This window comes from Hippocampus guttulatus, chromosome 4 (assembly GCF_054856545.1).
Source record: "Hippocampus guttulatus isolate MCC_2025c chromosome 4, RoL_Hgut_1.0, whole genome shotgun sequence".
Classification (NCBI taxonomy): domain Eukaryota; kingdom Metazoa; phylum Chordata; class Actinopteri; order Syngnathiformes; family Syngnathidae; genus Hippocampus; species Hippocampus guttulatus.
In genome coordinates, this window is record NC_141264.1 from 18,129,593 (window position 1) to 18,154,773 (window position 25,181).

The following is a 25,181-nucleotide window of genomic DNA, read 5'->3' on the forward strand; positions in this document are numbered from 1 at the left end:
TTAGAATCTTGAATTAACCTGCCATGCATATGCAGTACGTGTTTCCCACCGTCCTGCCACACCAAGTATGCATGGTAGACTCCTTGAAGATTCTAAATTGTCCATAGGTGTCAATGTGAGTGAATGGTTGGTTGTCTATATTTCAAGCTATTCTAGATGGTAAAAAATGCCTACCAGATACGGCCTTAATATTCAATACAGTATTTAGTAGGCTTTGCTCTGACTGGAATGCAGTTCTCCCTAATTTGAATATGGAAAACAGCTTTCCTCTGATTGATAGTTGGTGATATCTCGGTGTCCTTTGGCGGCCATGTTGAGATTTACTATCATCGTGTCGCAGAATTCACCGTCAACTTTGTGACTCATCCACGCATTGAGCTGTTTGATCTGTGAACACAGAGCCTGTTTAGGTTTTTGAGGCTGCCCATACAGTATTGTACTTTTTATCACATCTGATAAAGCATAAAATGATAGAGTTAAAATAATTCACTCCCATTCACTTGAATGTAACCGGCACATACAAAGTACAAACATTGCTTTTGTACATGTTGGCGACAATGACTGTTTTTTGCTCCTAGATGCCTTTTCAATTCAAAATATGGTTTTGAATTGAAAACAACAAAATACGTTTTGTTGTAAAACACAGTATATGTATACTTCACGAATTTATATGGCATGGCAGTGGTGGGTTTTGTCTTGCTCGCGTGAATGTGAAAACGTATTTTAGCATGTGTGAAAACGTACGTTCATGAAGATATCCTCCTCTAAATGTGCCCAGAAATGGCACAATTCTGTTTCCAAAATTCTTAGGAAATTTTCCTCAAAAATAAATTAAAGGTAACAATTCCTCAGAGATTAGTAGATGATGCAAAGACCACAACCACAAAGAGAGCAGGTACTGTACTTGATTAAGTAGCCTATCAATGCCGGAAATCTGATCCACGCGTCAGTCTCACCGCTTATTGACTATTGCATGCAATCGACAAACTGCATAGATGTTAAACCATGTAACAGAATAATTTTGTCTGTTCTGCAGAAAACGGTGGAAAATAATGGATTTTGACGGCATGGAGCCTCTAAAGATCTTTTTTTTTCTTATGAACGTTGACGGTCATATTTATTGATGTACTTTTCTGCACTGCTTTTCAAGGTCACTCTTTTCCCATCCCCCAGTCTACACATTTTTCTCATTCACTCACAAAATATGTGTACTTTCACAATAGAACCACTAGAGGACCCCTTTTTTTTAATATCCACTTTCCTTTTTTTCAATTCAAGTCATCCCCCAGTTACTGTCAGCTTCCCCCTCCCCTTACCTTCCTATCCATCCCTACCTTACTCCCACCTCCTCGTCCTCCCTACCCGGCACTCAGATGCTAGCAAGACCGGCGTTCGCAGCGTGGAAGACTTTGAATTCACATCGGAGAAAGAGGGGTTAACAAGAGCAGATACAGTATTTGTGGTATGTACTCAATGCCGTCTTATTTTGTCTATGTGGCGGCGGTCGGAGGCGTACTCCTCCCACGATGCTTCGAATTGACATGCGTATATTTCACGTATAGGGGAAAAAATGACACGACTGCGTCATATGGACGGAGAAATGTACAAACGCTCGACGCGAAAGCGCTAGCTCAGCTTCGCCAGACCCGGAGAGCCTTGCGTCTGCTATAGGAAGCGACACAAGCTCACCGTTATTTGACTGTCATTTAAAAAAAAACGCAGCGTGGGGAGGAGGAAAATCCTACATCGGAACGGTTCTGATGCGTTATTACTACATATTCCACATACGAGCAATTTGGAGTACAATGGGGCAGTTTTTTTTAAAGTCCGCTTTGTGATAAATGCGTTTCAATGTTCAACTGTAGTATTTCCTTGACATAAGTACCGGGTCACCGCGGTCGTATATATTATTTTTTTGCCAGCTTCCGCGCCTCAGCAGCGGCGCTGTTGTGTGATGTGTGTGGGAAGGGAGCTTGCTAGTAGTGGATTGTGAGCTCCCCCTCCTCATATTTTCTCACTGATGCTGTCATTTTGTCACTGTTATTTCTGATGGGCCATTCCTGGGGATTCTGCGGACTGTACACAAAACTACCCTCATGATAAAGTTGAACTAAATTGCGTTGCATAATCTCTTGACTCGAGAGGTCGCGCCAGTGGGAGAGACTTAACAATAATTGATGGTTTTAGTTGGCCAACAACGTAGCCTCACCACCAGTCTTGGCTTATGGTTTATAACGAGGCTTGCTGGCCCTGCAGAACATTCCTGCAGCCATGAAATTATTGATGAGTCAGACCATTCTTGGTGTAGGGTGACATCCTGTACATCCTGTGAGGAAGTTTTATGCAACCTTTGTCCTCTGTTGCACATTTTCCTCCGTTTAATCTCTTCGCAACAGCCCTCGCGAGCATGCTCAAATCCTCCAGGGAAGGACTTTGAATGTCAATTTTATAGTACATGTTTGAAATGGCTTGCCGTGCTTTGCTCTTGCTTTGTGAAAGTCATTGAGGTCATTCAAGGTTTTTACTCTAGTCTCTAAAGTGAAACCAGATGCTCCAGCGTTGCCTATTGTGCTTTTTTGTTTTTCGTGAGGCGGGCTCACTCACAATCATTTTGTTATTCTATATGCATGCTGTAGGGAAGAATAGAGACAGGCAAGTCAAAAGGCCACAAGGGACACTGTATGTGTGCTGTCAGGAGAGAGACTAAAGTGAACACCGTGTCCTTGCAGAGACTGCTATAAAGTTGTTGTTTCTTAGTCATTGCAGCAGACTCAAACAAGCACATATCACCTATACAAGGAATGTGTTGCTGTGGCCAGTTCACAACTCTCAACCTCACCGGGAGGGAAATTGCAAAGGGAGTTGGTTTATAATCCTCATGTTGGAAGCAAGAAGGAATCGTAATCAGATTTATCTGTGACACCACATAGTTCATCCCTTGTTTCCGCCGTGCTGTCCAAAAATAGAGCATTTCACAAATCGTCACAAAAACAAGCAGACAGCTGCTACAGCAAATAAATGCTCGATGAGAGCTGTAAAATGTACTCCTACTCCTAAAACACTTAGAACCACGACACATGGAAAAAAGACGCCACGAACCTACAGTATCAGGTAACTGCCGCCTTTCAGAAACTAATGATTTTTAGCTAATGATAATCTGTGCATCCAGCAAAACTCAATGCAGCTCTGCTCACCTTTTGGCTTTAACATGATACTGCAGGGGCATCACACCTGTGGTTATTTATCACTCGCTTTTTAGTGGAAGGGAACTTGGGCCCGACACATGTGATTTTTTAAAAAGACAATTCCATGAATAAATAATACAATTATTTTCTCTCTTGCGTGACGTCAAAAGAGGAAGCTAAACTTTCGATTTATTCATTTCATGGTTTGAACTCTCACGAGCTGTGCTCATGACAGTTCAACATTCTGTGCGAGATTCTGCTATACTTGTTAATGAGAAACATCAGGTTCCCAGATGTGATTTGGAAAATAGACACAATGAGGTCCTTTTATAAAATGTTGCTTTATCAGCTGATTACAAAAACATCTCTGGCAGTTTTTAAGGAATCTGCCACACGTTTCAGATAAGTTTTGACATATCTGTCACTGGTAAGAAGCTTCTCTGCACCATAGGTTTTTTATTTTATTATTTTTTGCTGCTTTTGCTGAGGTTTTGTGTCAAGGCGCACTCACGTGACTGCCTCGGTGTTTGGCCAGTTCCTGTAATGATTTACCAAGTGACACTGTCATTGAGTGAGGGTCCTCTTCCACTGTTTGCCACATGAGGACTGAAAGGCAGCCAAGAAGGCGTGACGCACAAGGTACTCTCATTTGAATGAATGGAAACGATTTGCCTTGTAAAGTAACCTGAGGTAAATCTGGCTCCAGATTTTTACTTTTATTACAGTGATATTTTTGTCCTGTTTGCGAGTCAGCGCTGATCAAATGTCCCTGCTGTGCTGTCTCATCACTTTGCTCTCGTCTTATCTGCGCCGCCATTGAAGGCTCAATGTGACTTTAGGTTTTGTAAGTAGGACACTTCTATATGTACATACTTCTTATTTTCAACTGACTTGGGAAATTTGCACATTTATAGAACCTTTCAAAAAAACGTCATTTTATTCTATTACATTTTAGACCTTCATCTGCAATGTTTTTAAAGCAACTACTGTTGGGGTACAATAGCTGACATTGGAAATAATTTCTGAGAATACCTGCAAACATTCCTGCCTATATTTAAATGAAGACAAAAAGAGAAATATCTAATCATCTACAGTAGTGGCCTTCTATTTGATGTTACTGTAGATCCTTTTCTACAGTTTTGTAAACCTTGCTCATTACTAAAATGTGCACACATAATGCAGCAGTATTTTGTACCAGTTTGCCTACAGCAGCTGGTTTATGATGAAAAGAAAACTCACAGAGCACATTACGACTGTCACTTGATTGTTCAGCATGTCTTTAAATGATGACCCCTGCATTTCTTTAAAACGACAGGCACATAAATGACCAAACCATGGCTTTTTAAGTGTGTTTTGTTATTATGACATTTTGTTTTTCCTCATCTCTTGGCACTATCCTCATTGAGTGTGAAGCATTATTTATGGGCTCATTGTTGAAATGATGAAGAACGGTTGGAGCAAGAGTTGTTATCTGCCAGAGTCAGTGGGCGGGCATACTCACCGGGTTTTATTGAACGTGTCCAATGGGTGCTTAAAGTGCCCGAGTTCAAGGTTCTGCAGCAGAGACTACTTTCACAATCACTCTGACTAATTGTTTACTTATCAGTGCTTATGTGCCTAAGAGGGCAAGCTTTGAAAGATGTGTGTTGGTATCAGGGTTTAAGTCCTTTCATGATCCCCATCATGGCACATCATTCCTAAAATGTTTGCTGACTGTAAAATGATGTGCAGCATAATACTATTCCCCTCCAGCCCTGTAGGTGGTGATAGAGTGCGTTGCTAGTTAGGTGCCAATTAGCACACACACCAGACTCTTTTTTTTAAATTCTGCATATGGTGGATCTTTGCCCCCATCTCGCCACAGTGCAACCAGACTGGTACAGGGGAACATGACAACACAATTCCCAAACTGCACTTTTATTCATAGCCACACCGAATGTGCCTTTGTTATGTGGAGTCCAGTGGGAAGTAATTCTAGCCTGGGTTTGTTTCCAAAAAGGAATTCCTCTGGGATTTGGTTGGCGAGTGATGGCACTGTGCAGACGCTGAACACTAAGGCCACTTGTTTTGTTCACAGACTGTTGATTATCCCGACAGTACAATCAGACAAACAGGCTGTCGGTCAAATAAAGTTGCGACAGCGTGGTATGGTGTGGTGATGGGCGACATTGGACAAGTTGGGTTGTGTGCATAGCAAAAATGACTCACTGAAGTGCGTACAACCCACCTATACTTTAGTCAGACTTTTATAGTACAGTTTATGTATATCCGGCTTGGCAAGTAATCGTAATTTAACCGTAATATTGATTTTGACCTCTCACAATTATAAACACTTCATAATTAGAGAAAAACAATTAATGTGGCAAACGGCACAGTGTGTTTGCCACATCATGTTTTGTCACTTTGAGTAATGCTAAGTCAGAGTTTATAAATGCAGCATCTGTGCTTGGTCACGAGTGACTGGGAGATAGCGTGCGTTTAATGTCAACCACTGGCGTACAAAAACGGTCTTTTAGTCATTAATAACCGTCAGTTCGCTGCCTCCATAATCCACAGAATACCCTACAATAAATTAGTGTACCAAACAGGACATCACATTACAGCAAACGCACACGGTAGCTTGTGTGTGCTAATGCCAGCTTTCAGACACAAATGCCCCTATGTCAAAATTAAATCGGGCAACAGCCACAGCGTGCTTCCTATAGATGCTCAAATACGACATTATTCTCGTTTGATGTTGGCCACAGGAATGTAAACAACTGTCCGGATTCGTCATTCAAAAGCAAATAAAGGGTCCACAATTAACATGGGGCAAAACTGGTCTTTGCCCAAATTGTTATTCAAGTCGAACTGGAACACATCAGCAAATAGTTGGCAGAACTAATGTTGACACGCCACCTGAAGATATGTGACTGAAATTAATTTCAAGCATCGTGGTAAACTATCATTAACGCTTGTTTGTCGTATTTGCTGCAATGCTGTCATTCAATTTGCTGGACCGACTTTGTAGCAGGGACAAAACGGCACCAGAGCTCTTTACTCTCAGAATATGGTATTAATCATAATAACCGTACTTAAACTTCGTAATTGTAAATTTTTGTATAAACTTTGTAATTTGAAGCAGTCATAGCGTACTAACCGTTTTGAAATGGTCTCATGATTTTTCACGACTCAATAGTTACATGAGAGGTACAAAATATTGGAAATATTTCTCAAAAAAATTGTCGACAGATTTTTTTGCCAGGTCAGACAATAATAAATAAAATGTATTAACAAGTGAGCGTTATTTTTTGGGAAGGCATAACTTACACTGGATTGCATTATAGTGTGCAACTCTACCTAATCGTGCTGGATGGAGTTGCCTATAAACAAACAAACAGAAGTGTCACGTGGTTCATCCTATGAAAAAGTGCTGTGTTCTTCTCCAAACATACCACAATGTAGCACAAATGTGAAGGTCACAGGAAAACACTGATGACATTTTCATGTTTGCATTTCCAGTGTGAGGCTGGTTATGTCGTTCACTACCAATGCATTACAAGTGTGTTGGTTTTTCTTCTCAAATACATCCAATGTTAAAAACATGACTGTAGCTTGTTACTTTCTGAGTAAAAACACTTTGTCAAATGTTGACAGAGGCAGTTTCCCCTCCTCCTATGACTCCACGTACACAGATAGTCCTTTCTCCACCTGTGGAGGAGCCCGGGGTCGGAGGGGGGCCAGCAGGGCTGGGCGTGCTTTCAGCTCTCCAAATAAAACACACCAGACTGCACCTGCCCTCATCTTATTTGCAATAGAAACATCCTTACTCGTTGTGCAATCTGTACAAGCAGAGTGTGACCGCCTTATGATGCTCATGTGGAGTGTACACAAAGAAACCCACCACTCAGCAGTGTTATGATTCGCAAAAGCTGAGAGTCGTGACTCGTGACTGAGGTGCATTCCTAGTGAGAGGCGGGCTTGGGCCTCCTGCAGAGTTAGCCCGTGATTGGTGGAAGCAGGGGGTGGGGGAATTGAGAGAGGGAAGAGGAAGCATCTTCAAATAGTGAAGCTAAGTGTCAAAAATAGGGAACATCTTGGCAACACTAGGCCTGTTTCACGTGTTGGCTAAAAATGGTTGTTTAGACAACAAGATGGCGTCCTCTCTCGTGTGTGCATAAAACATGAAGGTCGTGTGGGACTGAGGCACAGGCTGACAGAATTTAAAACATATGCTTATCTTTAACATGGCAACATAAGTGTCTCATTATATTCTCTTGTGTTTGTTTCCGATACCTGAATGAATACCGTGATCCTAATATTTATTTGGATTCTGAACTGTGTCTTCAGTTTGAGTGAGACCGCGATGAGTTCATGACGGCACAGTCAGCAGAATCTACCGGTATATTGCCACTCCTGCCGAAATGGCTTATGTATGACTCAGAAACGACGTGATTTTCCTTGGTCATCCATACACCTTTTTAAAATACATTGTCTCGAAAAAAAATGTATTCTAAAACAATTATTTGCAGTAAAAAAAATTAAGTAGATGTGTGTTAATAATAAGGCTTTTAATTTGAGCACAATTAAATACGATATGTCAAGATCTTCCATAATGATGATAATAGCAGGTGCTTTGAAATATTTGAGTGACAACATGTCCAAGGCAAATGAAATTAAAATTAAAAAGAAGATATGATCAAAATTCTGCCACATATTCCGACGGATAGATTTTGAAACTGATTTCACCAAGCTTCACAAATGTTCAACATGCGCACTGCCTGTGACACGTCACACATTTTCTTTTTTTCATACCTTGAATTTCTTTGTCCCATGTCCAAATCTGCTTTTCAGTTGCTGTTTTTTTTTTTTTAAATTGAATTTCCATTGTAGCGCAGTCTTGTTTGATTGTGTTTGAGCACATCCCCACACGCAAAATGCCTTTTCTTTTCTGGTGAATATCAATGTCACCCTGTAAAAAACATTCAACTAATACGAAGCCAAAACTTAATTTTAACACGAATTATAATTTTTACACATTTCTTTTATCAAATTTGAGATGGTTTGAGGAAGAAATAGTGCACATTATTTTGGGAACACCCTGTATATTTTGGATTCTTGTAGTTGGGGTTTACACTAGTGCAGAAGTGGAATCAGCCTACCTTTGTTATCAGCATGAATATAACATTTTTTCAAACCCTCAAATGCACCATTTACTTGAGTGAAATCTCTGCATTTTGTTTCAGATCTCCCCCAACTTGACCTACAGCAAGAAGACAAAGCAGAATAAAAATCATCCTTTGGAATCTATAATCACACTTGACTGCAAGAGCCTTCTGTAACAAACAACCTCATTTATATTACGACTGCCGCCACCGCTCACGTTTAACAGACACGTTGACACAACAGTGAGGAGCCAGGGCTTCATATAAATGGCTGACAAGCAGATCAGGTAAGGTTGTGCCAGAACTGCAGCAGCACTTTGCCCTTTGTTTTTATCTCGCTCATTCATGCTTTTGTCTCTTCTTCTAGTTTGCCTGCCAAATTGATCAATGGGGGTGTCGCTGGGCTAATTGGAGTCACTTGCGTGTTTCCCATCGACTTGGCCAAGACGCGCTTGCAAAACCAGCAAAATGGATCTCGCCTTTACACCAGCATGTACGTCTTATCTTTACACAGAAGACCTGACATCAGCCTTTTTGCGTAATGTTCCTTGTCTGTTGTTTTTGTTTTTGTTTTCAATATATTTTAGGTCAGACTGCCTTATCAAGACCATCCGGTCAGAGGGCTACTTTGGGATGTACAGAGGTGAGTTTGGAAGTTTAGGAAAAATGAGATAAGATTTAGAAAAGCAAGAGTCAAAGGACATGAAATCTACTGACGAGTGAAGATAATAACAGTGGAACCTCTGAGGTCAAACGCAATCCATTCCGAAATGCTGGTCAAAACCTCTCATTAGTTCTTATTTCCCATCACTTATCCCATGTGTCCGTTTTCGGGATTTGTTTTACAAAACAACGAGACCATGAACATTTGAGCTCATCACCCCCAAAATCCCCGTTGTCTCATCGTGGTTGCATCCGGAAATACACTCCGAATGCACTGCTTGACTCGGACAGTTCTGAATCTCAGCATGGTGTTCATATTTGACACTCTTGACACTCTGGAGGAGGTGGGCAACAGAAGGATGCTAACTAAGCTAAAAGCTATGATGGACAGTCCCTCCCACCCTCTCCAGCCCGCCCTGACAGCACTAGGTAGCTCCTTCAGCCAGAGACTGTTACACCCGCGCTGCAAGAAGGAGAGATACCGACGCTCGTTCCTACCAACTGCTGTCAGGCTGCTGAATAAAAAATAGCAACAATAATATTAATAATAATTAAATGATGTGGAAAACAACTGTAAATAGCACTGCGATTTATCCATTTTGTATTTATATTGCACTTAATTGAACGGTGTTTGTTTGTTTTTTCTTCTTCTTTCTGCCTACATTCTTGCTGCTGGAGGCTGTAAATTTCCCCAGTGTGGGACAAATAAAGGATATCTTATCTTATCTTATATGTGCCGTTCAGTTATTTTGAGTATCCCATAAAGTGGAGTACCAGAGACAAGTGCATCAGGCAGTACAACGAACCAGTTCAAGCACAAGCTGCTGATTATAGGGTAGAAATTAATGTGAGCGGAGCACGTTCTGCCTCCCCAAACACCTATTTAATAACTATGTTGAATTTTTTCTTTTTAGTTTAAAATGGCTTATCTTAATGAGAATCCCACTGTACAGGCCAATGTTTGAAGTCAACTTTTAACATTTGTAACGATCATACAAGTGTAAACATAGGTGTACCTGGGATTATTCAAATCTATAAACAGTACCACTCAGTGTTTCATGAAGTACGCTGAGGTTTCGCAATATGCTGACATTTTGTGAAACTTTAGAACCATGGCTCACGTGGTTAAGTGGTCCTCTCCCAATCAAAGGCTGCACGTTCAATCCTCAGTCCTCCCGTGACACCGTGTGGAAGTGTCCTAGAACAAGATACCGAACCCCCGTGTTGCACCTGATCCTGTGTCATCAGTAGGTGAATGAGGAGACAGCGCTCTGAGTACCTTGAAAGGTAGAAAAGTGATATATATGTGCATCTCCAAGTCTTAAAATATTGCAGACGACGTCATTTATTTCAGTAGTTCAATTAAAAAAGTTAAACCCCTGTTTTATATACTTTATAGACTCACTGCACACCAACTAAAATATTGATAATAGTGATTCTATTTTTTCATTTTGACGATTATAGTTTTCAGTTTTGCAAAATCTGTATCTTTAAAATACAGTATAGAAATTTGGCGAAGTCAATGTTTCTGAAGTGTCACACATCGAGTGACTCGGTTGTGCAGTGTGTTGGACATGTAATGGGCAATCAAAAATGCTGTGTCCTCTGACATGAGCTTTCATAATAAAAATTACGAAGCCAGATTCAGCCGGCTGCCAACTAGTCCTAATAGAGTATATATGATGTAGTTGACAGCAATTTTAGTTATATTTATCATGACATATGTACCTGTGACAAAAAAAAGCAAAGCGTGGAGAGTCTGTTTCACTGAAATACACATGAGCAGTCAATGATGGGTGGGGCGATCAGAGTCTCTCAAATATACAGTACATAGTCTCCCCTTAACCCTTTCAGGGACAGAAGTTACTACAGCGGACACCTTGTCATGTTATCAGGTTACAGGGTGTATGAAAGGGTTAAAGTCTTGGCCTCTTCCTCTCTTTGTATGATTATTATATATCGACAGCAGCCTGGGCAATCCACTTCTTCCTCAACAATGACGCCATAACAGTTAACGCAGTACAGTATATGTGACACCTCGAAACGCATTTTCTTTATAAGATGATTTTTTTAAGTCGATACAGCGACTTGGTTGTATATGCAAGGGTCAGGCCATTCACTTTTTTAATTGAAATTCTGAAATAAACTTTAAAAAAAAAAGATGACAATTTATTGAGATGCACCTGAACAAGTGAAAGCCAATTAGTATTCATTTTTACATTCTTTTTTTCCTGAAAAGTATGTCTGAAATCCTACTTGTACAACATTAGGGTAATTTATATTTGGAGGTTCTGCTGAATTTGGAAAAACAATATATTTTCCCCTCATGACTTCCTTTCCTTCTTTCTTCCTATTCAATCATTTATGCTTTGTTACTTCTTCCTCCCCAGGAGCGGCGGTAAACTTGACACTTGTCACGCCGGAAAAAGCCATCAAATTGGCTGCCAATGACTTCTTCAGGCATCACCTCTCCAAGGATGGGTGAGAGATTAACACTGTTTCTCATTCACAAAGTGATTTTCGTGTTTGCTAACATGTAACATGACACATCCGCTGCTTGTGTTCCATCACTGAGGTCCCAAACTAACCTGGCAAGACCCGGATTGATACATGAATCACTCAAAGGAGTTCTTCGTAGTATCAGTCCAGTACTGCTCCAATGTGATCTGCTCGGGAAAGGCGGGACATTCAGGACAATACTTTGAGCTGATTGGGCGGGGGTGGGGGGGCAACTTGTGCACGCCTATCAAACTGTTTTGTTTTGTTTTGACCAGTCATGGCAACGGACGATGACGTTGTCACCGGCATGCGCCTTGCTTTGACCAGCTGTCCGCTGTTATCTCGATGATTGGCACGGATGGCATCATGGCGTTGAGTGACAGTTGTCATTTTTGCAATGTAAATATGTGAGTAAAAGGCGTAATCAATTAATTAATCAATCAATTAATTAATTAATTGCAGCCTTCCGCGCATTCGTCCATTTCGTATTGTTTGATTTTTCTACCGACCTCGGTGCTTCTTGTTTTCGTCAGAGCCACTTATCCCGCCCCCAAAGCAACAGCGCGCTGTTGCTTTGTGATTGGTCCACCCCCTCCACTGGTGCTGCTCGGAGAAAATCAGTGAGCTTAGAATACAATGGATTCTCTGGGTTTTTGTGAACTCACAAATACCATGAGAATTCAGCTTGCAGGCAAGGTTCGTGCCAAACATTGCATGGCAGCAGTTTAGGTGTAGAGTTACTTGTATACAAGACAGCAGTAATCCAATCTATAATCCTATTTACAACTCCACATATCATATTAACTAGCAGTTATGTGCCCCTGTCCTCATGAGATAACACTGTCTCCTTCCCTGTGACATACATTCAGGCTGATGAATGATTGACTTGACTGACCCAGCAGCTTGTCAATTATTTATCCTCCTGTGTGTCTGGCCCTTGAAATGGCAGACAAAGATTCACAGGTGGTGGAAAATCTGTTATCAGGTGGTCAACTACATAAATAAATCTTACATTGATTACTCTTGCCTTAAATCTCATTTCACTTTTGTATTTATTTGCTTATTGTTTCCCCAGAAAGCTCACCTTGCTCAAAGAGATGCTGGCTGGGTGCGGCGCAGGCACTTGCCAGGTGAGTAATTGAGGTGGCGCTTGAATAGCATCCTGCTGTTCTCCATCTGGAACTGCTGCCGCCTTGAGCACTGCCGGCGTCTGTAGATCACCAAATCTCTCCCTCATTTGTCTGTGCCGACAGCAACAATTACTCAACACCATATGTAACTGAATTTGAAAGTTTTTCTTAGGACCGTAATGTGAAATGTTTGCAGATAATATGTGAGCTCTGTTTTGCTTGGCTATGTCCACTGAGTGACTCCAAAGCAAATGCTTATTGTCAATGAGGGCAAAGGCTTCAAGCTCCCCTGAAAGAACATGATTAGATTAAATGTAGCTAACCTTGGTTTAAGATTGTAGCTGCTAACATGACCATCTCACTCTTAATCCACTTAACTGGTTACTCCTTTTTGTGTGACAAGTAAAACAATTTAGCTTACCGGTAGGTTAAATTAAAATGTGAATGAAAAGTACACTACAGTGTTGGACAATTAGGTCCATGGCCATGATTAGAATCACATTTTGTTAAAAAATAAATAAATAAATATATATATACACACACACACACACACACACACACACACACACACACACACACACACACACACACACAGTACTTTTAACATGTAAATTGTATTTCGTTATAGGTTATTGTCACCACTCCTATGGAGATGTTGAAAATTCAGCTCCAAGATGCTGGACGTATTGGTAAGAAGTAGAAATCAAACTGTTCACCGCGGGTGGTGTTGGTGCACAATTTGGAGAAATAGTGTCCCCTTGTGGTCTTTTAAGGAGACTGCAACTTGCATCCATGTTGAAAAATGTCAACCCCCAAAAATTATTTTTGAAAAAAAAAACTAAGCTAACTTGTTGTTAAATTATTCTCATTATAGTAATAGTAAAAACCCAGCCATTCTCATCCATTTTCTTTAGTGCCTATCTTCATTAGGTTCTGAGTGAGGTGAAGCCTATCCCAGGTGACTTTTGGTGAGACACAGGGTAAATCTTGGACTGGTCACCAGCCAGTCAGACTGCAAAAGCAACCGTTCTTACTGTATTTACTTTCACATTTTAGAGTTTTCTATGAACCTACCATGGATGTTTTGGGAAGGTGAGAGGAAGCGGGTGAACCCCGCCTCTTGCCTAAAGTCAACTTGGCTAGGCTGCTGCTCACCTGCATCCCTAATGAGAAGAAATGTCGGGAAGTGGATGAATATTTAATTACCACATAACTCTTTAATAGTGTTTAACTGAGCGAAATCCGAGGTTCATCTTTTTTTCTAGAAATGCCCGTGGGTGGTTGTTATTGCATTTATTGCATTTGATTGTTTAGCTAGCCAAGAAATGGTACATATATTTAAACAAAATAACACTTAAATCATTACAGATCGACCAGTGGGCATTGAGGTGGGCTGTTGTTTGCTCTTATCGCTTACAACTGCAGCTGTTGTGGAAATGCTATATAAATGAAGATGAGCTGAATTGAGTACCTCCAAGCCTATCAAAGACAATTGAGCTACGGATTTATAAAAAAATGGTCAGTAAGTGCAAATTAAACATATTGCTGCTGAGAGAATTCCAAAATTCTATTACTGAATAAAATACTTACAGTCCAAATTAGTATGTTTAGCATGATTCTTAAAGTATCACCCCTCATCCATTCTGACATTACAGATTCAAAGTACAGCTTGAAGTTCCTTTCAACTTAGCCAACGCTGTGTACCATGAACAGATCAAACACATCGTGATGATGAAATCTGCCGATACATTTGTTCTACGAATATGGAGAAAATCCAGGCAATTTTCAGGTGTATACTGAAGAAATTGCACTTTCAATTAGTTCCATATCTTGTCAAGTCAAGTCAAGTCAACAGTATTTATAGAGCACTTTCAAACAGCCATCGCTGCATACAAAGTGCTGTACATTTATATTGCACTTAATTGGACGGTGTTTGTTTGTTTTTTCTTCTTCTTTCTGCCTACATTCTTGCTGCTGGAGGCTGTGAATTTCCCCAGTGTGGGACTAATAAAGGATATCTTATCTTATCTTATCTTATCTTACATGGAGCAATTTAACATGCACAATAAACAGTAAGACAAATCGGTAATAAAGGCAGAAAGTTCCAAACAGTAAAACCAAGAACAAATCTAAGTCATGCTGAGTCGAATGCCAAAGAATACAAGTGAGTTTTGAGGAGGGTTTTGAAGATGGGCAGCGAGGAGGCTTGCCGAATGTTCAGTGGGAGGTCATTCCAGAGAGAGGGACCAGCAACAGAAAAGGCTCGATCCCCTCTGAGCCTCAGTTTAGTTCTTGGTACTTCTAATAATGTCTGGTCCACAGACCTGAGGCGCCGGGCAGGTGTGTAGGGGCGGATGAGCTCAGAGAGGTAAGGTGGCGCGAGATTATTCAGAGATTTGAAAACAAATAAGAGGATCTTGAAAATAACTCTGAAATGAATGGGGAGCCAGTGAAGGGATGCCAGAGTAGGAGTTATGTGCTCCCTCTTACGAGTACCAGTCAAGAGGCGAGCAGCGGCATTCTGGACTAGCTGAAGGCGCTTAATGGAGGACTGGCTGACTCCAAAGCAAAGGGCATTGCAGTAATCGAACTGGGATGTGACAAAAGCATGAATTACTGTCTCAAAGTGTTCATGTGAGAGGAGAGGTTTTATTTTGGCCAGCTGTCTAAGGTGAAAGAAGCTGGATTTAACAACGGCACCAATTTGCCGATCGAGTTTGAAATCACTGTCCAGTTTAAGGCCCAAGTTTGAGACTGTTGACTTAAGATAAGGAGACAGGGGGCCCAAGTCTACAGGATGGAATGTACAAGGGCCACTGGGACCAAAAATATCACCTCTGTCTTCTTTTCATTGAATTTCAATATTTTTTTTTCTTGTTTTAAAAAAGGACGCCAGACCTCTGTCTCGTATTCCGAATCGGATCTGACAAAAACCTTCACATAACTTCATCACTGACGTGCCAAGACTCGTCTAGAAAAGTGATTTCCCCTTTAATATGAACCGAAGGAACCCACAAATAATTCTAACCAGATTTTTCCTCTTACAATGGTCTTCTCTTATAATTATTTCTTGTGCTGCTTAGCGGCGCAGAGGAAGCTGATGCCGGAGTTGGTGCCAGCTGGCACCGTGGAACCCAAGTCGCCAACTGCAATGCAGCTCACCAGGCAATTACTGAGGGAAAAGGGAATTGCTGGATTATACAAGGGCCTTGGCGCCACGTTGCTCAGGTAAAAACCAAGCTGGCGCAGCGGTAAAAGTTTGAGTAATGCTAAGCATTTCAAATTGTCATCTGTGACCCAGGGACGTTCCATTCTCCATCATCTACTTCCCTCTTTTTGCTAATCTGAATAACTTTGGAAAGCGGGGTGCAGAAGGAACCGCTCCTTTTTACGTGTCCTTCATATCGGGCTGCTTAGCAGGGAGCACGGCGGCCGTCGCGGTCAACCCGGTCGACGGTGAGTGGCGATTCTGTGAGCGTTATTGTTGCAATATGAGCCGTCCTGATATTCTGACCTGAACTCTGTGCGTTGCAGTCATAAAGACAAGACTTCAGTCTTTGAACCGGGGCAGCACAGAGGACACATACAGCGGAGTCACTGACTGCATCAGGTGACCTCATTGTGTCTTTACTGCCGTCACCTGCACAACACAACTTGCTCTCCAGTTTGAATAATGCTTTGTCATTACGGGCTTTCCAGGAAAATCTTGCGTAATGAAGGCCCGTCAGCCTTTCTAAAGGGGGCCTACTGTCGAGCCTTGGTGATTGCCCCTCTCTTTGGCATCGCCCAGGTGGTCTACTTCTTGGGCGTGGGCGAGCTTATCCTCAGCTTCTTGCCTAAAAGGGACAACTAGGAAGCACATCCTTGTCTGCCTTTCCTACCCAGATCGCATCACACCTCCACCTGCGTGAGGAGTCATCTCATTCTTACAGACCTATCTGTTTGTATTTTTAATGACGTGTGCTGCATTTTGTTTCAAATTTGTTGTCTTGAATGTCCGAATCATGCAGGAGGGAACCTCCGTTTGCCGCCTGCGCCGGCGCATATCAACCCTGATATCAAGCCACAAGCGTCAGCTTGAGTTTGAGTGAATTTGTAATGACAAAATATGTCGTTTTATATTATGATTCTTGAAATTTCAAGGTAGGCTGACTGCCCTTGGTTGCTGCAGTTTTGCAAGCTCCTCCTTACCGGATTATTTAAAACGGCACTCCGCTTCAAATCAAATAGACTAGTCATACAAGAAAAATAGAATAGTGCACCTACCATTAATTATGAGCACATATATGGAGATTTTTACGAACAATGCTATTCAGGATATTCCCCAATGCTGGCGTCTCAAAACACACTGCTGAAAAATGTAAAGGGAACACTAGGTCAATGAAATATCCATCCATCCATTTTAAACACCGCTCATCCCGAATAGGGTTGCGGGATCCTATCCCTGCTGTTTGACAACAAAATAGCATGATAAACTGTTATTGGAAACTCAAATCATAAACAAAAGTAAAAACTTTAGGGGTGCCCAAACTTTTTGGACCGAAGTGATTCTCAATCGTTATGGCTATCAGGTTGATATCCCTTATGTGGGATAAGAATGTGTTCCCTTTATCATTTTTTAAAGCAGTGTAGTTCAGGGAAAGTGTCGATGTGAGACCAGCGCACCTGACAAGCCGCAACCCTTAAACCATAAGAAAACTTTCATTACCTCCGTTTTACGTTTTTTTTTTTTTTTTGTAAAGATCAGATTCCATCCAATACGTCCACAGTAACTCTACTGTTCACCTTGTCACAAAGCTTCTTTTGTGTTGTGTAGTTTGAGCAGACAGTCTGCACTGCACAGCCCCCACACACAATCCCAGATTCACATTGCTTTAAGAAAGGTGGGAAGTTGAAAACTAGGAGGGGTCTAAGTAACTCTGGTATCATGAGAATATATTGGCTTTGTGAGTAAACGGTACAGTCGCTTATTGTTGAAAGCAGATTTTAAATGATTGTTTACAGAATCGTTCAGTGGATGTTTTCTGAACTTGAATGAACTGGCAGGGCCCAGAGAGCCTGCGATAAACTTTTATCATGAAATCCAAAATCAACACCAATGTTTGTTTTGTTTACCAAACCAACTTGTCTATGTTCTTGTTTGCTTTAAGCTGCGAGGGGAAAGCAGCCCTCTTATATGTCAATGTTTGCATCGCATCCGCAAAGCCCTGCCATTGTTTTTTTTTTTTTCTCTAACCGGAGATCAAGGTGACTTTGACGTCTTTTTAATCAACCACATTCCGCTCTCGTGCCCACTGTGCTGTATTGTTGCACTGTAGCTATATCTGATGCAACTTTTTAACGTGTACTCATCTGTGGGACTTAGAACTATTTATCAGTGTTCCTTTCTTTGGGTGGTATGGCACTGTCTGTTTGTATGTGTTGTTGACGTGTCTACTTTTGATTGATTATATTGTGCATATGCAGATGGCATGAAGTCTGTGCTTTCGGATGTGTTGTTTGTTTTGTACATGATGGCTTATTTGCACACCTACCTCTCCCGCCCTTCTTATCCATCGTGTAGTGATATGATGAAGGAATTCAACAAGCATCATTTTTGCTTACACACAGCATGCCAATAGGGGTATGCAATCGGGAACACATGTGCTTGGAGGTGTAAGTCCTTAGCTCTAGCTCGAGTCTGCAGTTCTCGCTGGAAACCTGGTTAAGCATCATTTCAATAACCATCTCAAGGTTACACTAGTCCACTCTTTGTCCGCACGAGTCATTTGAGAGTTTGATAATCTACTAGTGCGCCAAATTGTCCATAATACTACTCTGTACTTTTTCCTCACTAGTCAGACAATTCAGCACACTGACTAGGTTACAATTAGTGACATTTTTATCCGCTACTGCCTCTGACTTCTGTGTGGCATTTCTGCACACTAGTTGATGATGATGAGGGCGCACTTGTATAGCAACTATGTTACTTGTGTGGCAATGATGTGCACTAGGTGACAACTGGATGTTACTAATTATATTAGTGCATTCTAAAATTCTACTAGTTAACATGCAACACTTTACTTATAGCACTAGTAGCAGTCAGTGTTAGGGCAAAACCTTTAACTCATTGTCGGCAGTCTTAAAGCGAAAGCCAGAAGGTCGCACCTCCGGCCGTAATGACTGTAACAGTTGGGCCACAGGAACAATAGCTTGTGTAAGCTCATCATCATCGTAAATGAGTATTACGCTTCTCTCAACATTCCAGCTGCTGTTTTCACCTCACGTGTGCTTTTCCGGTGATCATGCCTATCTCGTGCGAGTGTTGTTGATGGTGATTTTTTTTTTAACCTTTCCCCTGTTTTATTTTATGTTAGCTTTGACAATGTTGGTAAGTTATGAAGCTTTACTTATGCCATGAAATATTGCTGACCATGTGAATTTGGTTACGTGAGTGCGTGTGTCCAGACAATGTAGTGTTGTAGCTGATGTGTAGCGGTTCTCTTTGCTTCTGTCTGTCTGTCACACTTGTGTGCCATTTCTCTCTCCTCGTGAAGAGGAATTGTATTACACCAAGGGCTCTATTTTCGTAGACAGCACATCTGCGCTCTGGCGCACATGCCGGCGGATCCAGATATTCTGATCAGTGGAAGGCTCGCTGTGTGATTTTGTTAATTTGGCAGACAGGTCTGCTGCAAGCTGGTGTAGCAGCAAGAGTGTCTTGGAGAGGACAGTTTGGTCAGAGAAAGTCCATCTATAATTTACGCTTGCTCAGACCACGTTTAACACCGGGGCCGAATAGACAGCTGGTCTAATGCGATGTATTTACTTGATAAATTTGTGAAAACACACTGAATCATCATATTGCTTTTGTTAAATCATTCTACTGGGCAGCCCACCTATGGCGGGGGCGGGGGGCAGTCTCCAAATGCTGACTTCACGTCCTCCATATCGAGACTCCAGTGGCTTCTATAATAGGAATGAAAGCAGCTGCTTGATTGGCCATAATTGAAGTTGGCTGTGACCACTCACACAGCTCTCCCATTTGCGCAGCCAGATATCTTCCTGACGGTTTTTGCTGATTGTTTTTTTTTCCTCCCACGAAAACATTTTAAAATTACAACATAAGACAAATGTTAAAACAAAAAATCTGCCAATATTCTCCTCTATTGTAAAGGGTAACTAAGTGAAACTGAGTATTCTAAAACAGTCAAATGTTTTGCCTGTATTTTATATCGTTATTGTTGTAAGCTTTAAGGGACCCAAAAATAAGTTATTTTATTTATTATATATACTTTGAATTAAAAAAGCCAATTAATCGGGAATTGGAATTTTTTTCTGCCAAATCCCTCCAGAAAGTTCATATCAGCCTGGTCTTACAAATGACCAGTCTTAGATCTAACCCACTTATGTGCAGAGATACGCAACTCGCCATGCAGGATTAAAATAAAAATAGAGCCCTAGGTGTATGACAACTTTGAGCGTTTGTAAAAAAAAAAAAAAAAAAAGCACAAAGGTGGACTACGGCACACAAGATCACACTTTGATTACCGATGGTTACAAAGGGTATGCATAGTAGATACACAGATTCCAATGCGAAATGTATTTAAATTTATCTGAAGTGTTTTTATATGCCAAGTTGAGACAACATAAAGAGGTCCATGTGATGGTGTGCACTATAAGCAGTTATCCACAGAATATACTGTATATTGCCTACATATTCTAAATCAATCAGATATAAGAATGTAACTTAGATATTATAAGATGTATTATTTAGTGAATAATTTATCGAAAGATTTATTGCTTTCCACATTCACCTAAAATTTACACACACAAAACCAGCTCATTGATATGCAATAAGTAGAAACAGCACACACTAGGAACAAATGTAAACTTGTCAATGTCTGCGTCACAATAATGTATAAACAACCGCGACCAGGGACCTTTGCAACAATTTCACGGTCTGAGCCATCCTCACGACCTTTGTTCACTTCCTCCGAGAGGAGTTGTGCACACAGCACTTAAAAAACAAACAAACAATAATCTGCAACCCCACCAATCCGCAATGAGACCTCCATAACATAGAGGGTGTTTATCTCAATGTGGGGTGATTGACACACGTCCTATGCATTGTTTATGATGCCGTGGTTTTAAAAAAAAGTTATTGTGTTTCCTGTCACGATTTGCTGTTCAATAAACTGACTGTCCCTAAATCACTCAGAGTCATGTTTCTTCTTGCACACATCTCTGGAGATGCTTTCAAGGTTCTGCAGCTACTGTTATTGTGTCCTTTGTTGTTTAGTTCAAAAGGGAGAGAGCATGAAAATGTGCACCGGTATCTAATAGGAACCAATAATTCACACCCACTTGCAAGTAGCTCATAGGTGCTTGAAATTCAAACCATCTATTTCCTACTTCTCATTCAGGGTCAAGGGGAAGCTGAAGTATCTCGGCTGACTTTGGATGAGAGGCACACAACAGCCTGGACTAGTCGCCAGTGAATCACGGGGAACATTATGGATGACCATTCACACTTACATGCACACTTACAATCCTCTCCATCTAAATGTACTCTATTGTAAAACACACCGGGCACACTCAATTGCAATTTGGAATGAATCAGGGTTTTAGATTGATATTCTGCATAAGTACACATTGCACAATACTTTATATACTGCATGTACTATGAATTCGTTAAATACATGCACCACAGACTCCAATACAATTAAGACTCATGCAGTATGTCATCTTTTACCCATATGAGGTAAATCGATAACAAGACAGATCAACAAATGTTGACCTGTTTATTTTCCCCAAGTGATAAAATATGTAAAACAGCAATTAACACCATTTATAGATAATGTGAGCAGAGTTGAGTTCACTGCTACCATACAGTACAGGGAGAGCTTTGGGATTCTTCTTTTGACTGGTAGTGATTTAAGTGTGTCATACACAACCCAGATGGTGTGCACTGCCACTGCCGACCATTGTGAATGGTCAACGTCATGTGCATCCTTTCTCTGGAGAGCACAAATCAGTGAGAATGTACAATATCTCTTTGGTCATACTTTCACAATGAGCAACAGTATCCATGTTATGTGCTTGGTCTGTAGGTAGCACAGGTGTCGGATCCGGTCCGTGTCATTTTGCGGCCTGTAAAAAGCATGTCAGAATTTTCTCCGACTTCTGTTTAGAACTAGTTTTCTTTCATAAAAAATTGCAAATAATAAAATAGTGTGCGTACGAATTCACGCTGTTGAAAATGTTGACTGTGTAACTTCACCTGCGTCCTTTATTACAAGCCAAACGCTTCCCTCAAAAAAAAAAAAAAAACTCTTGCTGCTTAATTTTTGTAGTGGCGTGCAATCATGATTGACCTTAATTTAAAACTTAGATGAAATTGTATGCATTTATTTCCAAAAGTAATTACCTTGATTTCAGAGCTTGTGTTTGTGTCTTGTGCTCAACTTCTCGTCGCATGTATGTGGAATTGTTTCCTCCAATCAGATGTCACGCTCTACGTGTTGCCATATTAATCGAACCTGCCCTGGATTGTGTGCACTCCTGATTGGTTGAGATAAATACGTACGCCAAATTACCTTGTTACCTGGAGGGTGATGTCGGACATGATTAAAACAAATACAGCATTTTGGTCTTTTCAAGAGAAGTTGGACAGTCTGAAGACAGGTTGGAGAACCCTGTTGCAAGCTTACTTCTTTCAACCGAGAAATGTCTTATTATTGCCACTTCAGGAGCAGCAAAAACTTGCCAGCTCGAATTACCCAACACAAACTAGCCCTGAGGATTTTGTCTTCCAAGTAAGCGTCTGAGGTGAGTACTATGCATTTTATTGAAAGTTGTTATGCTTTTATCATGTTAGACAGTATGCATGCTTTAAACCAGGCCTTACGGCGAGTACTAAATTGTGTAACACTTTTTTGAAAGGCAACCTCTTGCTGTTTTTCTTGTTATTCTCAATCACCCTAGTGAAATTAAGCCAATAGTTAATTGTGTGGTGAAGAGCAATGATGATGTCCTGTCTAGAATGAAGTCCACTGATATATGTGAAGAGTCTGTGGGGTTTTGAATGCGAGGATAAACATAAAAGTGATAAAATAACAAACTGAATACTAATACAGTACGGTCTGTATAAAGTCCCCTTCCTGCTCTCTGTAGAATAAAACAAAAGACAGATAACCAAGCAATATGTTTTATACCCATGAAGACGTAAGATGACATATTGATCATATTTACACCATTAAAGGATAGAACATTCAATCTGATTTACCTTAACCTGGCACTTGTTTGCCCCAAAACAATCAATCATATATCCACCTGTCTGTCTGTCTGTACATACACACCCACACACACATATTTTGTTTATTTACACTTACTCGGAACAATAAATGCTCTTCCACTAGATGACATGACGGCATTACCATGTGTATACACGTTTTGTGGATCTTTTTGCTAAGTTGTGTAACGGGAGATCTCTTTCCCAATGTAAAATATCTGCCGTGGCTCAGTAAAGGTTGCGAAACACTGTATGAGGTCACTGAAATCCCCACTGAGGGCCTGTGTTCTGAATGCATCGCTAGTCACTGTATTATATAAATTTATCCTTGTTGAGGGTCCATAGTTCACGACGACATCCCAGTCGTAAACCGAACCTGTCCGTTCCAAATTACTTTCATTCAAATTCAGATCATTATTCCTGCAAATATTTCAATGAATGTATGCCCCAAATGGCCACCAGATGTCAGTAGATTGCTACAAGATAGCTTCAGGAAAAGAATAGGAAGAGGGATGGCTCATATTTGCACCTCAGGTGTATACCGAGCTTCCCATCCTACTCTTCATCCCCCTACCATACGCATCCAGCAGTGATTATGTTCGTGATCCCTGCAGGCCCCACTAGAAAACAGTTTAATGCTGGGAATATTGAAAAATGTGTTTTTCAATGTCGATTTATTTTTCTTTTGCATCAACTGTTTTTGGGGTCAGTGAAACCATCCAGCATGGTTCCTGCACATTTAGCAGAAGTGATGTTATGGCAGAAGGTGATACATTATTAATCCCCCACTGTTTGCACCATATTCAACATTACGCTTCAGAGCATTAGTTTCCAGGGGTGCAATTTCGAGGCACCCTGCTGAATAATTACAAGCGAGCACCTTCATATAACAACATACAGTGCCACATTTTTTGTATTCTCAGCTGTAGTGGGGTTTCATCTTTGAGAGCTTCTTTTCATCTTTCTTTCTGCTGTGTCGCCACATGAGACGTGACAGGTTAACACAATGAGAGAAACTTGGACAATATCAAATTAAACAGCAGGCACTAAATCCCTTTTCATGTGACATGAGCTAAGAGTGCACTGCCGACTATTATTAGCCTCTCTGCTTTCGAGCAAGAGGAAAGGAGAAAAGGTGGAGCAAAGGTAGTACACTGAATAAAATTATAAATGTGACACTTGTTTTTGCTTCCATTTTTAATGAGGTAAACTCAAACATCTCTGACTTGTTTCAATGCCCACAAAAGGCCTATTTGTCTATTTTTCACAAGTCTGTCAATCTGTGTTCACGAGCACCTCCCCTTTGACAAGATGATGTCACACTGATGGGTTTGCATGGCATATCCCAAAAGCAAATGCAGTGGAACCTCAACTTGGTAGACCCAGAACCAACAAACTCCAGATTTCACAGACCGAAAATAGTGTCCAGTCCAGTCAAGACTTTTTTTCTTTGTACAGTTGCTGTCGAAGTTTCTTAGTTCCATACTGAAAAGACAGACACTGGCACACATGTTTGTGGGGTGTGCCACTGTCGTCACATATATACCGTATAGTAAATTGACCCTCTGGTTGTTAGCAAGGGCGACTCTCCCATCAAAGATAAAGCATAGACATTAGCTTAGCATTGCCATAGGCACGCAACTCAAAAGGTGTGTGTTGTATCTATCTATTCATATGGCTGCTGTTTACTGTAGCGAGTTCTTGTGAAAAATCTGAAACTCAAGAGCTCGTTTACCTGCCGGTTGAGTTAGAAGCACCTGTGGCTAAAGCCAAACGGTGCCAGGGTTCTTACTTTCTAGACCTGGATTTGACACCTCTGCGCACAAGACAAGAACTTGCTCCAGTAAACCACAACCATAAATATGAATAAGTAGATATAACATGCTCCGTTTGAGCTGCGTGCCTACAGCGTTGCCAAGCTAATTCTCATGCTTTCCAGTACCTTTGGATGGGACTGTAGCCCCAAGCTAACATGGCCACCACAGGGTTCACAGATGTGAACTCGAAGCGGCATTGCGTCTCCGACAGACAATCGGCGTTGAGCACATACTTCTATGTCACATGCCGCAGCGGCACAAGCATAAACAGGCGCACACAGTGTGGTGAAATAAAATCACTGTAGGACAATATCGGTCTCGGGGCAACGAGATGTGAGCAATTCAGCCGGCTTCCGATACAGCCGGGACCGAGCCAAAAAGGGACAGGCTTGGAGATTTGGGAGCGAGGAACTTGATATATCTGGTGAATGTATTGACTTGTTGACAGCTGTTGAACAGTCAACCGAGAT

At 41.1% G+C, this 25,181-nt stretch overlaps 1 protein-coding gene across 4 annotated transcripts; it reads left to right on the top strand.

Annotated features, from left to right (window-relative positions):
- The first annotated feature begins 1,166 nt into the window (after positions 1-1,166).
- slc25a22a (solute carrier family 25 member 22a) lies at positions 1,167-20,816 on the top strand. Of its 4 annotated transcripts, none has more exons than XM_086108435.1 (11): positions 1,167-1,462; positions 8,411-8,616; positions 8,697-8,822; positions 8,917-8,972; positions 11,383-11,473; positions 12,567-12,621; positions 13,250-13,310; positions 15,705-15,849; positions 15,923-16,077; positions 16,156-16,231; positions 16,321-20,816. In XM_086108435.1, the coding sequence occupies exons 2-11, from the start codon at positions 8,597-8,599 to the stop codon at positions 16,472-16,474; spliced, it is 939 nt and encodes a 312-aa protein (XP_085964561.1). In that variant the 5' UTR covers positions 1,167-1,462; positions 8,411-8,596; the 3' UTR covers positions 16,475-20,816. The 4 variants fall into 4 exon arrangements, with proteins under 4 accessions (XP_085964561.1, XP_085964563.1, XP_085964562.1 ...); XM_086108437.1 differs by lacking the exon at positions 1,167-1,462 and adding an exon at positions 3,062-3,111; XM_086108436.1 differs by lacking the exon at positions 1,167-1,462 and adding an exon at positions 3,776-3,824.
- The last annotated feature ends 4,365 nt before the right edge of the window (positions 20,817-25,181 follow it).

Excerpts from the sequence above, each read along its gene's own strand:
- slc25a22a (XM_086108435.1), top strand. The coding sequence starts at position 8,597 with ATGGCTGACAAGCAGATCAG. Across the intron at positions 8,617-8,696 it reads ATGGCTGACAAGCAGATCAG|TTTGCCTGCCAAATTGATCA; the intron begins GTAAGGTTGTGC and ends CTCTTCTTCTAG. Across the intron at positions 8,823-8,916 it reads TCTCGCCTTTACACCAGCAT|GTCAGACTGCCTTATCAAGA; the intron begins GTACGTCTTATC and ends AATATATTTTAG.